The 17,500-nt window shown below is 38.5% G+C and overlaps 1 protein-coding gene across 4 annotated transcripts in view; it reads left to right on the forward strand.

The window, feature by feature from the left end:
* LOC106868339 (uncharacterized) overlaps positions 1–17,500 on the forward strand; it is a 176,566-nt gene that overhangs the window by 95,852 nt on the left and 63,214 nt on the right. For 3 of the 4 annotated variants that reach the window (XM_089365084.1, XM_089365085.1, XM_089365083.1), the window contains one exon: positions 4,221–17,490. In XM_089365084.1, the coding sequence (XP_089221210.1) occupies positions 4,332–17,490 (13,159 nt within the window). In that variant the 5' untranslated portion in view covers positions 4,221–4,331. The remainder of the gene's footprint in view (positions 1–4,220; positions 17,491–17,500) is intronic. The other variant, XM_089365086.1, reaches the window with a different exon arrangement.

The following is a 17,500-nucleotide window of genomic DNA, read 5'->3' on the forward strand; positions in this document are numbered from 1 at the left end:
TTAGTCACAATTTTATATCTAAAAAGCAAAGATTTTATAGTAAAAAAAATTATTTTATATGTAAAATATAGGGGTTACAAGTGCACGTGGATAAAAAAATTGATGCAAAATGGCATACTCTGAAAACCACATTGTTGGTAACTTATAAGCCAAGGTGATGGGTCAGAGCCAAAACAGATTTCAATATGGGTACCCCTTTCAATCCATTACTGCTTTGCAGACTATGTTCTTCGTGTAAGTTCTCCCTCTTCTATTTCCTCGATTGTCAATGTTGATAACTTTAACTCTCACATCAGGTAATTTGCGAGCCCATGAAAATGCAACATATAGATGACCATGGTCAATCACAGGTTCAGGCAAGAACCACCCCACTTTATGAAATGTATGGCCTTGTGATTTATTGATAGTTATTGCATATGGCAGGTGAACGGGTAACTGGTTTCTTTCTAAAGAGAATGGCAAGTTTGGGATGCGCATGCATTAAATGATAGGTGATATAAAAATCTTAGTTCAATTAAAAACAAAAAAATTACTTTTCATATGCACTTACCATCGCCACCTCCTCCACCATCACCATCATCTCTCTTTCTCTCTCTGTCTTACTTTAATATCACCATCAGGACATCACCCCTCTGCTAAAATTATATTCCTAACTCTCCTCTATATCACTACCTTCAACTAACGTTTTTAACCACGTAATAAATATTACGTTCCCTCTATCACATGTCATGGACGCTTCTCTCTCCCTCTTTTTTCTCCTTCTTTTCTCTCTCCCTTTCCTTTCTCTCTCTTTCTGCCTCACTCTTAGCCTTATCCTCTCTCTCTCTCACTCTCTCTCTTTCACTCTCTCTCTTTCACTCTCTCTCTCTCACTCTCTCTCTCTTACTCTCTCTTTTCTTTCTCCCACTTTTTCTCTAATCACATGAAAGCGTTACTGATGGGCTAAGTAACGTAATGACAAGCAGAATCCTTATGAGATAATGATAATAATAATGATAATAATAATAACAACAGCAACAGCAACAACAACAGCAGCAACAATAATAATAATATATATATATATATAATAATAATAAAGGAGTTACGACGCAAAAACGTATAAAATCAAAAGAACATATTTATCTTCTTCAATATATATTTCAGTATAAAGAATTCATTAAGATGCTTAAATCAAAATTTCTTTACACATCATTCAGGAACAGATTTTATACGTTTTTGCGTTGTAACTCCTTTATTATTATTAATATAACCAAAAGGATCGATTCTTGAAGAGTCTGCATATCTTCACTGTCGTTTTTTTCTGCTATTTTGGTGATTATTTTTAAAGTTAGCTTACCAATTATTGTTGGTAGTTAATTTATAATATATTGTTATATATATATATATATATATATATATAAGCAATGTTAATTCTCTAAATGAAGTATTAACAGTAACTGCACGATAAAGTGTAGTATATTGTCACTTAAGTGTGGCTGACCCCTAGGGGTGGATGTTACTATTGCTTTTAGCCCCAGGAGGACATCTCCTCCAGCTGGCTTATCGACACACGACTGTGTCCTGTTTGCCAAGGGAAGTTATCCCTCTCACCAACATCTGCAGCACGAACGGATCCGGATTTCAGGGTTATTTCCCTTCGTCGGCGTTCGATAGCTGCTGACCTTGGTGAGAGAGACAAAAACCTGGCAATCTTATATCTTCTTTTCCAGTGAAATTCTTCACTGATATCGAAAAGGTGAAAACAAGCAATGTTAATTCTCTAAATGAAGTATTAACAGTAACTGCACGATAAAGTGTAGTATATTGCCACTTAAGTGTGGCTGACCCCTAGGGGTGGATGTTACTGTTGCTTTTAGCCCCAGGAGGACATCTCCTCCAGCTGGCTTATCGACACACGACTGTGTCCTGTTTGCCAAGGGAAGTTATCCCTCTCACCAACATCTGCAGCACGAACGGATCCGGATTTCAGGGTTATTTCCCTTCGTCGGCGTTCGATAGCTGCTGACCTTGGTGAGAGAGACAAAAACCTGGCAATCTTATATCTTCTTTTCCAGTGAAATTCTTCACTGATATCGAAAAGGTGAAAACAAGCAATGTTAATTCTCTAAATGAAGTATTAACAGTAACTGCACGATAAAGTGTAGTATATTGCCACTGATCTCAGTTCTATCAAGAATATTTCTAATTTCACTACACCCACTTACGAAATCTGTCATTTTCTCCCAAATATTTCGACTTCGCCGTTTATGCGCCATCGATTTAGGCCTAGGCTGCTAACCTAAAGAGCTGAGGCATTTCAGCAATCGGGGGCGCCATTGACCAGTTGAGGCTGCCACCCTCATTCAGACTCAGGCCATTAATCTTACCATTGCTCAGCTATCCACTATACCAGTGTTTCCCAACCTGTTTTCCACTATAATTGCATGCACCGGTGGTAGTAGGAAAACAAATTTTGTTTTTAATATCTCATCATAATCATTTCATACAAAAGAATCTACCTGTAACTCTTTTATTAAGTACTGAGTATATATATATATATATATATATATATATATATATATATATATATATATATATATATATATATATATATATATATATATATATATATATATACATACTAAAGCGCCAGTCTAGTAAACTGGAAGTCGAGTGTTCGATTCCCTCAGGAGTTTAATTTCTTTTAGTCAGCCCGTATAGCTCAGTCGGTAGAACATCAGACTTTTATGTACTGTCGAATGATGAAATCTGAGGGTCGCGGGTTCATGTCCCTCTGCGGGCGATAAAACTTTTCTTGCAATACCTTTCACAGGCACAGGAGTGGCTGTGTGGTAATTAGCTTGCTTACCAACCACATGGTTCTGGGTTCAGTCCCACTGCGTGGCACCTTGGGCAAGTATCTTCTACTATAGCCTCGAGTCGACCAAACCCTTGCGAGTGGATTTGGTAGACGGAAACTGAAAGAAGTCCGTCGTATATATATGTATATGTATATATATATATGTGTGTGTGTGTGTGTGTGTGTGTGTGTGTGTGTGTGTGTTTGTGTGTCAGTGTTTGTCCCACCAACATCGCTTGACAATCAATGCTGGTGTGTTTATGTCCCCGTAACTTAGCAGTTCGGCAAAAGGAACCGATAGAATAAGTAGTAGGCTTACAAAGAATACGTCTTGGGGTCGATTTGCTCGACTAAAGACGGTGCTCCAGCATGGCCGCAGTCAAATGACTGAAACAAGTAAAAGAGTAAAAAAAGTATATATATATATACATACATACACATATTATGCATATATATATATATATATATATATATATATATATATATATATATATATATATATATATATATATATATATGCATATGTTTATGTATATGTATATATATATATATATATATATATATATATATATATATATATATATATATATATATATATATATATGTATATATATATATATATATATTTATATATATATATATATATATATATATATATATATATATATATATATATATATATATATATATATATATATATATATATATATATATGTATATATATATATATATATATATATATATATATATATATATATATATATATATATATATAGCCGTACATATTTAGTAAAACCTTCGACTTTATCCAAAGCTTTCTTTTAAACCTAATATTTACACAATAACGCTCATAGTTCTATCTACTTCGAGTTACAGTGTTAAAAACGAATTATTTCACGTCTTTCGAAGTTTCTAAATTGTTATGACATAAACAATACATGTCGTTGTGTGTGTGTGTGTGTGCACGCGCGCGGGCATGTGTGTGTGTGTGTGCACGCACGCGGGCATGTGTGTGTGTGTGTGTGTAAATGGCTGTTTCATGGCCCAGTCACATTCACACTGCAAGTGCAATATGCCTCTTTTCGATTTTATTTTTAAAAATTTTAGTAGTGTGTCTATGGCAAGACAGCCATGAATAGAATGTATTTGAATGAACCCTATATGCTAATGAATCAAAATGAAATTAGTAGAGAAGTCGACTTCGTGTCCATTTTAAAATTAATACGACAAGCGTAGGAGTGGATGTGGTTGCTTCCTCGTTTATTATTATTATTATTATTATTATTATTATTATTATTATTATTATTATTATTATTATTATTAGTAGTAGTAGTAGTAGTAGTAGTAGTAATCTAATCTCGATTTTTTCTTCTTCTTGCAGAGAAACCGACAGCGAAAGAATCCTGGAGCCCAAATGATTTATATTCTTGTTATAAAATTAGAATAAAATAAAATACAACAATAAAAGAAAAAGAAAAAAGTTAAAAGGAAAATGGACCCAGAAGGAGAAAAAAATCCAGAACGTCCAAAGAGTATATTTCATTTGCTTAGAAACAGCTTTAAAAAGAGTTTTTCTTCGCCGAGTAAACCCAAGAAAGTCGAAGGAATCGAAACACACGAAGATCCCAACATCAAAGAAAACGACGCTGTGAAGAATGGCGTTCTCAGAAAAGAAACGTCGCAGGATAACAGCACCACAGCCTCTAGTGCTAGTAAGTCACTTAAAAAATATCTCCCTGAAACTTCTCTAGATTTGAATTTGGATTCAAATTTAAACGGAGGACTAGAAACACCTCAAGAATATATTGCTTCGTTGAGATCTGCCGAAAGCCAGAAAGAAGGCGTCGAGGAATTAGAAGCAGAAGAAAAGGAAGAAAAAGAAAAAGATGTAGTAATTGAAGATATAGTAAAAGATGTAAGAACTGAAGAACAAGAAAAAGATGTAATAACTAAAGGGAAAGAAAAAGATGTACTGACTGAAGGAATAGAAAAAGATGTAAAAACTGAAGAAAATGAAAAAGAAAAAGAAAAAGATATACAAAAATTTGAAGAAAGAGAAAACTATGTTCGTGAAGAAAAGGGTGTAACACTCGAAGAAATAGAAAAAGATGCGGTAAAAACTGAAGAAATAGAAAAAGACGCGGCGAAGACTGAAGAAAAAGAAAAAGATATTGAAAGAATTGAAGAAAGAGAAAGAGATATAGTGGTAAGTGAAGAAATACAAAAAGATGCGGCGAAAACTGAAGAAATCGAAAAAGGTATTGAAAGAATTGAAGAAAGAGAAAGAGATATAGTGGTAAGTGAAGAAATACAAAAAGATGCGGCGAAAATTGAAGAAATCGAAAAAGATATTGAAAGAATTGAAGAAAGAGAAAGAGATATAGTGGTAAGTGAAGAAATACAAAAAGATGCGGCGAAAATTGAAGAAATAGAATCAGATACGGCAAAAACTGAAGAAAAAGATGTTGAAAAAATTGAAGAAAGAGAAAGAGATGTAGTAAGTGAAGAAGTAGAAAAAGATGCGGCAAAAACTGAAGAAAAAGAAAAAGATGTTGAAAGAATTGGAGAAAGCGAAAGAGAAGTAGTAAGTGAAGAAATTGAAAAAGAAGTTGTAACAACTGAAGAAAGCCGAAAGGATGTTATATTTGAAGAAAATGGAAAAGTTGTAAAAGGAATCGAGAAAGAAGGAGAAAAAGCTGCAATAATTACGGGAAAAGAGAAAGAAAAAATTATTGAAGAAGATGAAAAAGAACAAAAAATAGAAACTGAAGAGTCTATAAATAACCATGCTTCTTCCGATGATGAAAATGCATTTGTAAGAAATGGTAATTCACAAAGAGAAAAAGATCTGATTGGTGCATACACAGAAAAGAATGATGAACAAGAATGTGATGTGTCTGGAACTGCAGAAAAGCCACTGTCTCTGTTAAACCATATTCAAAGTAGTTCAACTATGGCGGAAAATAAAGAGGTCCCTCATGTGACATCAGACCAACTCTGTGAAAAACCTGATTTGACTACAATAGATATGTACAGTTCCGAAGAGTCATCATCTCATGCTGGAAAGCACGAATCCACGTTGCTCTCTAACGAAGATAAGGTTCTCCCAGACAAAAAGGACAACGTTTCCTCTCAATCTTTCCCTTCTGCTACTTCTCTTCCTTCCAATTCCTCTTACGCTGAAGAGAAACTATTAGACAAGGAAAAGGAAGAGCCAAAGCCAGAAGGTAATAATTCGTCAGATCCATTATCTTCGGAAGCTAAATTGGATAGTAAGAATGATAATACTGATAACACTGAAAATAAAAAAGATATCCCAGACATTGTTGCTCCAAATATTATACGTCAGCCAGAATTTTCGAAATGGGGTGCGTTTCTTCCAAAGCCATATTCGAAGCCATTACAACAACCCTTCAAGAAATTTTCACAATTATTTCTGGGTAAACCGAAGTCAACAGCGAAGCTTTCGTCAGAGTCATTGCCGCAATTACAATCAACGAATTCAACAACCACCAATTCCACAATCCCACCAACTCTTCGCACCGACTCCTCACTTCCTTTATTACCCTCGCAAATTGCAAAATCCTCTCCCAGACACGCTCACCAGCAGTTACAATCTCAAGAACCAACTTCTACACCTTTATACACACAGCATACACTATCTTCGTCTTCCATTCCACAATCAATATCGTCAGTAGAATTATCTCCATCATTGTCCGCGGCACCTTCCCCACCTCAAACTGAAATAATAACCACAGCATCCTCTTTGACACTGGATACAATACAACCTGATGTATTAAAGAAGGAAACATCGGTGACATTGCATGAGGTGCCATCTGTCACACCAGATAAGAAACTGCCTGAGGTACCATCCATCACATTGAGTGAAAAACTACCTGAGGTACCCTCAGTGACATTAGATGAGAAATTGCCTGAGGTACCATCTGTAACATTGACTGAAAAACTACCTGAGGTACCATCAGTGACATTAGATGAGAAACTGCCTGAGGTACCATCAGTGACATTAGATGAGAAACTGCCTGAGGTACTATTAGTGACATTAAATGAGAAACTGCCTGAGGTACCATCTATTACATTGAGTGAAAAACTACATGAGGTACCATCAGTGACATTAGATGAGAAACTGCCTGAGGTACCATCTGTTACATTGAGTGAAAAACTACCTGAAATACCATCAGTGACATTAGATGAGAAACTGCCTGAGGTACCATCAATGACATTAGATGAGAAATTGCCTGAGGTACCATCTATAACATTGAGTGAAAAACTACATGAGGTACCATCAGTGACATTAGATGAGAAACTGCCTGAGGTACCATCTGTTACATTGAGTGAAAAACTACATGAGGTACCATCAGTGACATTAGATGAGAAACTGCCTGAGGTACCATCTGTTACATTGAGTGAAAAACTACCTGAGGTACCATCTGTTACATTGAGTGAAAAACTACCTGAGGTACCATCAGTGACATTAGATGAGAAACTGTCTGAGGTACCATCAGTGACATTAGATGAGAAACTGCCTGAGGTACTATCAGTGACATTAGATGAGAAATTGCCTGAGGTACCATCTGTTACATTGAGTGAAAAACTACCTGAGGTACCATCATTGACATTAGATGAGAAACTGTCTGAGGTACCATCAGTGACATTAGATGAGAAACTGCCTGAGGTACCATCAGTGACATTAGATGAGAAATTGCCTGAGGTACCATCTATTACATTGAGTGAAAAACTACATGAGGTACCATCAGTGACATTAGATGAGAAACTGCCTGAGGTACCATCAGTGACATTAGATGAGAAATTGCCTGAGGTACCATCTATTACATTGAGTGAAAAACTACCTCAGGTACCATCAGTGACATTAGATGAGAAACTGCCTGAGGTACCATCTGTTACATTGAGTGAAAAACTACCTGAGGTACCATCTGTTACATTGAGTGAAAAACTACCTGAGATACCATCAGTGACATTAGATGAGAAACTGCCTGAGGTACCATCAGTGACATTAGATGAGAAACTGCCTGAGGTACTATCAGTGACGTTAGATGAGAAATTGCCTGAGGTACCATCTGTTACATTGAGTCAAAAACTACCTGAGATACCATCAGTGACATTAGATGAGAAACTGCCTGAGGTACCATCAGTGACATTAGATGAGAAATTGCCTGAGGTACCATCAGTGACATTAGATGAGAAACTGCCTGAGGTACCATCAGTGACATTAGATGAGAAATTGCCTGAGGTACCATCTATTACATTGAGTGAAAAACTACCTCAGGTACCATCAGTGACATTAGATGAGAAACTGCCTGAGGTACCATCTGTTACATTGAGTGAAAAACTACCTGAGGTACCATCTGTTACATTGAGTGAAAAACTACCTGAGATACCATCAGTGACATTAGATGAGAAACTGCCTGAGGTACCATCAGTGACATTAGATGAGAAACTGCCTGAGGTACTATCAGTGACGTTAGATGAGAAATTGCCTGAGGTACCATCTGTTACATTGAGTCAAAAACTACCTGAGATACCATCAGTGACATTAGATGAGAAACTGCCTGAGGTACCATCAGTGACATTAGATGAGAAATTGCCTGAGGTACGATCTGTTACATTGAGTGAAAAAGTACCTGAGGTACCATCAGTGACATTAGATGAGAAACTGCCTGAGGTACCATCTGTTACATTGAGTGAAAAACTACCTGAGGTACCATCAGTGACATTAGATGAGAAACTGCCTGAGGTACCCTCAGCGACATTAGATGACAAACTGCCAAAGGTATCATCTGTGACACTGGAAGATAAACTGCCTGACGTTGCAGCTGTCACAACGGGAGACAAACTGCCCGATGTTTCAGCTGTAACATTAGGTGACAAACTTCCTGAGGTATCCTCTGTGTCATTGAGCGAGAAACTTCCTGATGTACCATCTATGACATTGGGAGACAAACTGCCCGATGTGCCATCTGTTACATTGGGAGATAAACTTCCTGAGGTACCCTCTGTGACACTGGATGAGAAATTGCGGGAGGTACCGTCTGTAACATTGGATGAGGAACTACATGATATACAATCTCCCACATTTGGAGACGAACTGTCCGATGTACCATATGTGACATTAGGAGATAAATTGTCTGAGGTGCCAGTAGTCACTTTAGGAGACAAACTCCCTGAGTTACAATCTGTGACATTGGGAGATAAACCTCCTGAGGTACCATCTGTGACATTGGGAGATAAACTCCCTGAGGTGCCATCTGTGATATTAGATGAAAAGTTGCCTGAGGTAGCATCTGTGACACTGGATGAGAAAATGCTGGAGGTACCATCTACGCCATTGGAAAACAAACAGACCGAGGCACCACAGTCTTATTCACAATCTGAAGTACAGGCTAAGGAATTGACTGTGCTGCAATCTAATGCATTGCTTGAGCCTATCTCTTTAAACCCAGTTGAGGAACTATCTGTAAGACCAACTGTTGCAGTGTCTGAACCGCAATCTCCAAAATTATGTGAGGTACCGCCCCTAGTACCAGCACTGGAACTGTCTTTGGCACCATCAGTGACACAATCTGTGGAATCATTTCTGGACTCATCTATGGTAGTGTCTGCAGAATCACCCATGACACTATCTGAGGTTTCGTCCCTTAATTCGTCTGCTACTTTGCCTCTCTCACAATCACCTTCTACACAAACTTTGCACTCATCGCCACCGACACCACCTGAAACGATGTCGCCGATGCAGCCTGAAAGAGAAACACCTCTGCTAACACAATCGTCGACATCCCCGACAACTTCCCATTTCTTCTCTTCGTCACCATCGACACAGTCGACAGAGACTTCCTCTTCCCCTACCTCGTCTCATACCACGCTGTCGTCACATTCTCGTGCAATGCCACCGACAGCGAGTGTTGAAGGAGATAGCAGCAGTGTGAACGGAAATTTCACAATTATATATCAAGATGCTAACCACGTAGTCCAGCACTTAAGCGACGACATGTACAAGACAATGAAACAGAGCATCAAACGAGGCCGTGTGAAGGAATTGCAGAAGATATTTTCTACGTGCATCTACGACAAAGATGACTTGCATCAAAATAAAGCCCACTCTATAAATGGCGGAGAAATATCAGATACTTCTTGGGTGCATACAATCGGAACGAAACCAATAGGATACAGACCAGTAGAAAGTAATTTGAATCAGATATTTCGTGTACAGAACAAGCAAAACGAAGTACAACGAGAGGAAAAAGAACTGAAAACAGGGGAAGAAAAGAAAGAACTACTCAACGATGAACTGCAGCAAAAACAGCAAACAGAGATAACAGAAAATACTTTCATCAACGTAGATGTGGCCTCCGTTCCTCTCTATTCTACTTCAGACAATGCTATGCAAAGTGGAGACACTATTTATAAAACAGAGCCAAATATACTGACAAATATATCGGACACATCATTTAATACGTCCGAAGCTGAGGAAGTGGGGCTGGTTTCTGAACGTCTCATTAACGTCAAGCAACAACAAACAGAAGAGTCTCTACTGCTACCGTCGACTGGTTTTCAAACTACGATCACATCAGATATAATGTTTCCTGAGCAGCAATGTAGATTGGAATCGATGTCTAAAATTAACGACAACATCCGGAACGAAAGCGACGAGAATAGCAGTTACGAAATAATTAATACGATCACCAACAACGACAACCGTAATATCGACATTAAAAACAACAACAACAATGATCTCTACAGCAACAACAACGATATAAAAGGTGTCATTGAAACAAAAACGGATAATTATGTTCGCGGAGAAGATATGACAGAAGAGGTGCTTGTTGTTGAGGTGAATAGAAAGGTGGAAACTATCAACGACAGTAATGTCGTTAACGATCAAAACAGTAGCCAGATCAACAATATACATGACGACGACGACGACGACGACGATAACAACAATAACAGCATCACCTTGGGGAAGTTTTCCACAGTTGAGGGAAAAACTGAATCACAGTTGTACTCAAGAAATATTTCAGAGTCACCAGTGACCGACCAGGAGTACAGCAATGGAATCAGAACCAGTGGAAATGAAGAATTCATAGTAAAAGATATTCCATCAGAAATATCAGGCGAATCCGAAATCGTAGAACAACAAATAGAAAACCAGATTACCGATAAAATTGATGCCAATAGAGAGCTTGAAGTTGAAGCTGAACTAGGAAACGAGCTTAGTGAGACGTCTGTAAAACCAATTAGAAAAGAAGAAACTGAATCGTCTGGTAGAGAGGATGCCGAAATCAGGAAAAAAAATTTAGCACAACGTCCAGAAAAAGTTCATAACAAACCCAATATACAAGAATTGTCGATTTTCGACGTTTCGAAGACTGTCAGAAAACACAAAGTAAGAAAACTTGCAAAGATCTGGCCGCCAACAAGATATATGGATGATGAAACAGAAACATATGTTAATTTTCAACCTTGGAAGAAAGAAAATGACATGTATTCAGAGAAAGAGAATCATAATATTGGTGGAAATGCAGGAGACGATGAAACTATTTTGTTGAACGGTACTCAGACACACATCCTAGAAGATAACGCAACTGTGAATGAGAAACACAGACCAACTGCTCAAGAAAGACTCAGAATTGTTAACAAACATATTGGAGAAAGAGCAGTTGATGTAACATCAGCTAAAGGATTCCTGCCTTCACCTGACAGTAAAGTTGTACATGAGACCGTGGAAGTTAGCCCACCCACAGACATACAAGAAACTCTCCCTTCAGTAAACAAAGAAATTGTATATGAGACTATAGAAAATAGCCCGCTAACAGTAGCACAAGAAACTTCTGCTTTGCAGGACGGAGAGATGCATGAGACTGTGGAAGTTAGCCCATCGACAGATTTGACAAACTTTGCTGAAATTTCTTCAGTCAAGGAAGCCGAAACCTTGCCTGCAATGAAAAGCGAAACTATATTGAAAACTTGTGATGAACCCCTCTTTAAAAAAACGGAAGAATCTATCACTTTCGTGAAGAAAGAAGATGCTGATGATGTTAAAGAAATTACTTCTGCTACAAAAGATGAAGAAAATTTTGTCCCAGATAAGAGCGTTGCTGATGTGCTCTCATTGAATGACTCTGAAATAACTGGCGAAATTATTAAGACTGAGCAATCACGTAGACCCAGTGTTCAAGAAAGACTCAGGATTGTAAACAGCCGAATTACACAGATAAGAAATAAAAATATTCCGGCTCAACAAACAGAAGAAATTATCCTTAAAACAAATGAGATTGCTCCCGATACAAAGGTCCAAGAGAATACTGATTCTGTAACCAGTAATACTGCACAGAGTTTTTATGCGCTAACCCCACTAATTCAGCCACAAGAATTCAGTACCCTGAACACTGAAGTTGCACACAAGTACGTGGAGGTTATCCCACCATTAAACACACAAGAATCTATCCTTTCAGTAAGCAAAGAAGTTATACAGGATTCTGTTGAAGTTATCCTTCCAAACGTCACACAAGAAGCTCTCCCTTCAGTGGACAGTGAAGTCGTACATGAAGTTGTGGAAGTTAGTCTACCAACCGTCACACATGAAGATGTCTCTTCAGTGGATAGCGTAGTTGTACACGAAGTTGTGGAAGTCAGCGTACCAACCGTCGCTCAAGAAGCTGTCCATTCAGTGGACAGTGAAGTTATACATGAAGTTGTAGAAGTTTACCTACCAACCGTCAAACAAGAAGCTCTCCCTTCAGTGGAGAACGAAGTCGTACATGAAGTTGTGGAAGTTAGCCTACCAACCGTCACACAAGAAGCTGTCCCTTCAGTGGAAAGTGAAGTCGTACATGAAGTTGTGGAAGTTAGCCTACCAACCGTCACACAAGAAATTGTTCCTCCAGTGGACAGTGAAGTCGTACATGAAGCTGTGGAAGTTAGTCTACCAACCGTCACACAAGAAGACGTCTCTTCAGTGGATAGCGTAGTTGTACACGAAGTTGTGGAAGTCAGCGTACCAACCGTCGCTCAAGAAGCTGTCCATTCAGTGGACAGTGAAGTTATACATGAAGTTGTAGAAGTTTACCTACCAACCGTCAAACAAGAAGCTCTCCCTTCAGTGGAGAACGAAGTCGTAGGTGAAACTGTGGTAGTTAGCCTATCTACCGTCACACAAGAAACGCTTCCTTCACTAGATGATGTAGTAGGTGAAGATCTCGAAGTTACCCCTATAAGCTATGAAGTTGCCCCTTCTTCGGAAACAAAGGAAAATATACAAGTTATTTCGGAAATGAACCCACCCGTGGATATTTCATCTGATTTTGAAGTACAACCCGTTGTTATCCCCGGCAATGACGAGGTTGTAATAGAAAAAGAAGAAGGGCTTCAGGCTTCATCGGCGATGAATACTGAGCAGGCTGAACGTATGAATGTCGAAGAGGATACGATAAGCCTTACAGAGAGTCTACCATTAGATGTTCCTGATATGATACCTAATAAATTCGAGAGCGTAATGGCGTATGTTTTGCATAGGGAAAACAATGAAGGAAGTAACGAGATAATAAGCGACCATACAGAATTACCAGAATGTTATAAGCAAGGTTCGTTTCTCTCCATGTCGAACGAAGAAAAACAAATACCCAAAGCAAATCAACCACCCATTGCCAGTGCAGTGGAAAGCGATCCTCCAGAGGCGAATAGAAAAACTGACGATTTGAATGATGTAAGAGATGAAATTGAAATCTTCTACAGTGTAAAAACAGAAGATATCAACGAAGTTAAGGGAGAAATGGAAACTGGGACTGGAATGGCAGTTACGAGTGGGGAAACACTGGAAGAAATAAATGCAAATGAAAATACAAGTGGAAAAATAGACCTCATTGTCGGAGAAATAGAGCGTGACATAGACCATGAAGAAAGGAAAGAACAAGAAAAAGACGAAAAAGAGAGTGAAGAGGTGGTAGTGATAGGGTCAACTGAAGTAGTCGTGGTAGCAGGAGAGAGAGAAGAAGAAAGAGAAGAGGAGTCGTTAGAGAAGGAGGAAAGCCAGATAGAAAAGGTCGAAGTAGAAGAGGTAATGGTAATGTCAGAAGAAAAACATAAAGAAGACGAGAAGGACAAAGAAATTGTGATTTCAGAAAATATACTAATTGATAATGAAAACACATTGAGTTCAGTTTCTGCGCTTGAAGTAAACAAGGTAGGAGAAAGAGAGAAACACCTCTTAACAAAGAAAGGCGTGTCAAAAAGTAACAATACCTTCTTCAGAAGCTCTCCTTCGTTTGTTCAGTCATGTGCTTCTGTTGACACCAATGAAAAAGGGGTAATAAAAGATATAGCAACGGACATAACACCAATAACTACAACAATAACAACAACCACTACGACAATAATTGAAACATCTACAACAGATTTGACTCAGAAAGTGTTAAAAAAATCGGACGAAACAGGAGTGGTGGTGGGAGAAGAAATTACTTTAGTTGAAGCAGAATATAATATTGTGCCGACAATCGCCAGTGAAATACATTCTACTCCAACTAGTGTTGAAAATATACAAACTGTAGTGGTTAGTGGGACATATTTAGGAGACAGTGTTGGTAATAAAGAAGAGGAAGGGGAGGAAAAGAAAGAAGACGACAAAGAAGAAGAGGAAGGAAGGACAGTAGAAGGAGAAGAAACGCATTTAAAAGAAGACAATTCTGGCAGTAATCTCGACCGTGTTTCATACATTCCCTATTATTCAACCAACTCTGAGATGTTAACCCGGCTTAAACAACCACCAGAGGGTAATCAGACACCGCTGATAAGAAGTGATTCAACTGCAACAGCAGCAGCTAAAACAATAACAAAGAGCAATGGAACTATATCTACATACCCTGCAGTTACAAATACCGTCATAACAGAAAGTAGCACAAGTGTTAGCCCAGAACACGACACGGGTACGGGAGAGAGATTAGTGTACGGATTGAGTTCAGTTGAAAAAACTCAAGGAGAAAATGTGCGAGAAAATGAATCTGTTGTATTGGCTGCATCGAAAGAGAGTGAAAGCAATAGAGATTTTAACGGCGAGCAAAACGCGAAATACCCAGGCTCGGCAACAGTCAGTAGAAGCTCCAGCAGCTGTAGTAGTCTGGGCAGCAATTTTCTTGGAGAGTTTGCCTCCCAAGAGTACAGTGAAGAGAATGTGAAAGTTGAACCAACGGTCATCAAAAGCACGAATGAAACAGAGAAAGAGCAAGTGGTGACCGGAAAACCAGTAAATTTCCTCCGTCGTATTTTCGAATCAGGGCGATCAATTTTCGGTGAGACGAAGAAAACAAGCGACAAGTCTACTGCAGAACCAGTTGAATACCTTACGAACGGTACTGTTCACCCTCGACACCTGCAAGATTCAAACGGATTACTAAGAGAACATGAAACAATTGATGCCAACAAAAACAACGATCAAATAACTCGTTGGACGACTCCTATTACCGCGAATGAACCACTCGCGTCTCAACCCAATAAGCCAGCTGACGCCGCAAGTTTAACTGGTTACAATGATGCTAGACCCGGAACAGTAGTTGAAGCAAACTTAACCGGTTCAGAAGTTGTGAATCATGATGTCAGCGGTGATCGGTCTCGTGTTGAGAATTTGAATGCACTTAGTTCATTTGAGAAAACTTCTCCCGACTCGGTTGACGTTCAACATCAGACGCAGCGCTCACATCGAGAAATTAAAGAAATACGAAGCTCAGAATACCCTGAGGAAGAATGGGCTTCACATCTACAACATAAATCGGAGGCAGACTATTTCATTGTTAAGAACCCTTTAGTGAAAAACGGCACTGAATATGTTGCCCCTGAAATTCAACAAACTTCTAACCAAATGGTTGCTGCTTCACCAGTCAAGAAAGACTTCGAAACTGCTGAAGATGTACACGCACATATTAATACACCTGTAGAAACTTTGCCTTCGAGTGAAATCAATAGGAATGAAAACAATGACCTGTGGACAGTAGAAAGCCCAAGTGAAATAAACAAACGTATCAGAGCCGATGGAGTCATTGACTATAATATTATGCAACCGTTAAAGAATAAATTAATTAGCGATGAAACGCTCGAGTCTCAACCAAATATTCTTGCTCAAACCGCTCAAAATACATTTTCGGAAAATTCAATTATTACACAGCAACCAACCCAAGCGGTCATATCAAACACAGAGACCGGTTTGACAACTTCTGAAAATTATAAAACACCATCGTCTAGGAATGTTGAAATTTCTAGTCCAGCTATTGTAGAAAGCTTTGTGACATCGGAACAACGTCAAAGCTTTCTGCTTTCGCCCACACTAAATGACGGAGAAAACGACATTGAAGATGGAAGTATAGCGATAAATGAACAAAAAAGGGAAGCTTTAATCAAGGGAAACGTACACCGTAGAATCAAAGCATTTGAGGTGCCGAAAGATACAGTCATGAATGTAAATAGCAAGCCAGTTAAATTAAGATCCCGGCCTTCCTTATATAATAGTTCAGGTGAAGGCAGTACTGAATTTTTATACGAGAAAGTGAAAAGCGAATTGCGCCCAATACCAGCAAAAGAAGTGGTAGACACCAAAATGGAATCTAATTTTATAGAAGAGCACACTGAAGTTTCAGAACCAGCATATATTTCCAAGTTAGATAACGGCTTAGAAACAACAATAACACCTTCTCCGATAATTTATCGAGAAACTTCGAAGGAAATTGAAAACCATATTGAGGATAGGCCAGACGATAATGATTCGAATCATCAGTATAAAGTGGTCAGTTTAACACCATCAACTGGGGAACACAACCAAATAAAGCACGTTATTTATTGTGAAATCAACCGAACAAAAATGGAAAATAATACAAACGATACTCATTCATCTGAAAGTGGAGATGAACTCTCCGATAATGAAAACCATCAAATGAAGAAACAGAAAAGGATTAATCACCAGTTCATGCCGAATGTAAATAAACCGGAGGCAACTATACTACAAACATCTTCAAATCATGTGTTACATTCTCAGATGAAGCCGCCAGAACCTACTGTTGTTAAAAAAAACCATTCCGAAAATTTTGTAGATTCAGGAATGGGAACAGAAACGGTCAGCTCCGAAGGTGAAACAGAAATAGTAGAAACTTCGACAGAATATAGGTTTTTGCCACAAGTCAACTACCAAAAAGCAATTTTGATACCGTCACAAACTACAAACGTGCCGCCCAAACAGACTATTACGATGGAATATGTACAGAAGAATTCTTCCACACCAGCCTTGGCACGACCGACCACTCTTGTAAATAATTCATCGAGCATCGAAGCACATAAAATCTATGAATTGAACACAGAACCGGAAAGTGTTTCAACATCCGATGCGGAAGAAGATTTGAGAATCGTCAGGGGAAAATTACTTATCAAAAATGTTATCGATTCGCCGAAAGACGGAGACGATTTCGATGACAATATTAATGTGTTTGCTGATGGTTTTCACTTGGATAAAGAAAACCCACTCTACCAAAGTGATCCGGATCTATCCAAGAGAGAAGAAAGCGAAGAAGAATCAGAATTACAAGAGTGGACCGATGATATTACATTCGAAACTATTGATGAAATTGCTAAAACACACTCAGGTAAGTTAGT

The sequence above is a fragment of the Octopus bimaculoides genome, chromosome Z (assembly GCF_046866305.1).
Source record: "Octopus bimaculoides isolate indiv1 chromosome Z, ASM4686630v1, whole genome shotgun sequence".
In the NCBI taxonomy this organism is placed as follows: Eukaryota; Metazoa; Mollusca; class Cephalopoda; order Octopoda; family Octopodidae; genus Octopus; species Octopus bimaculoides.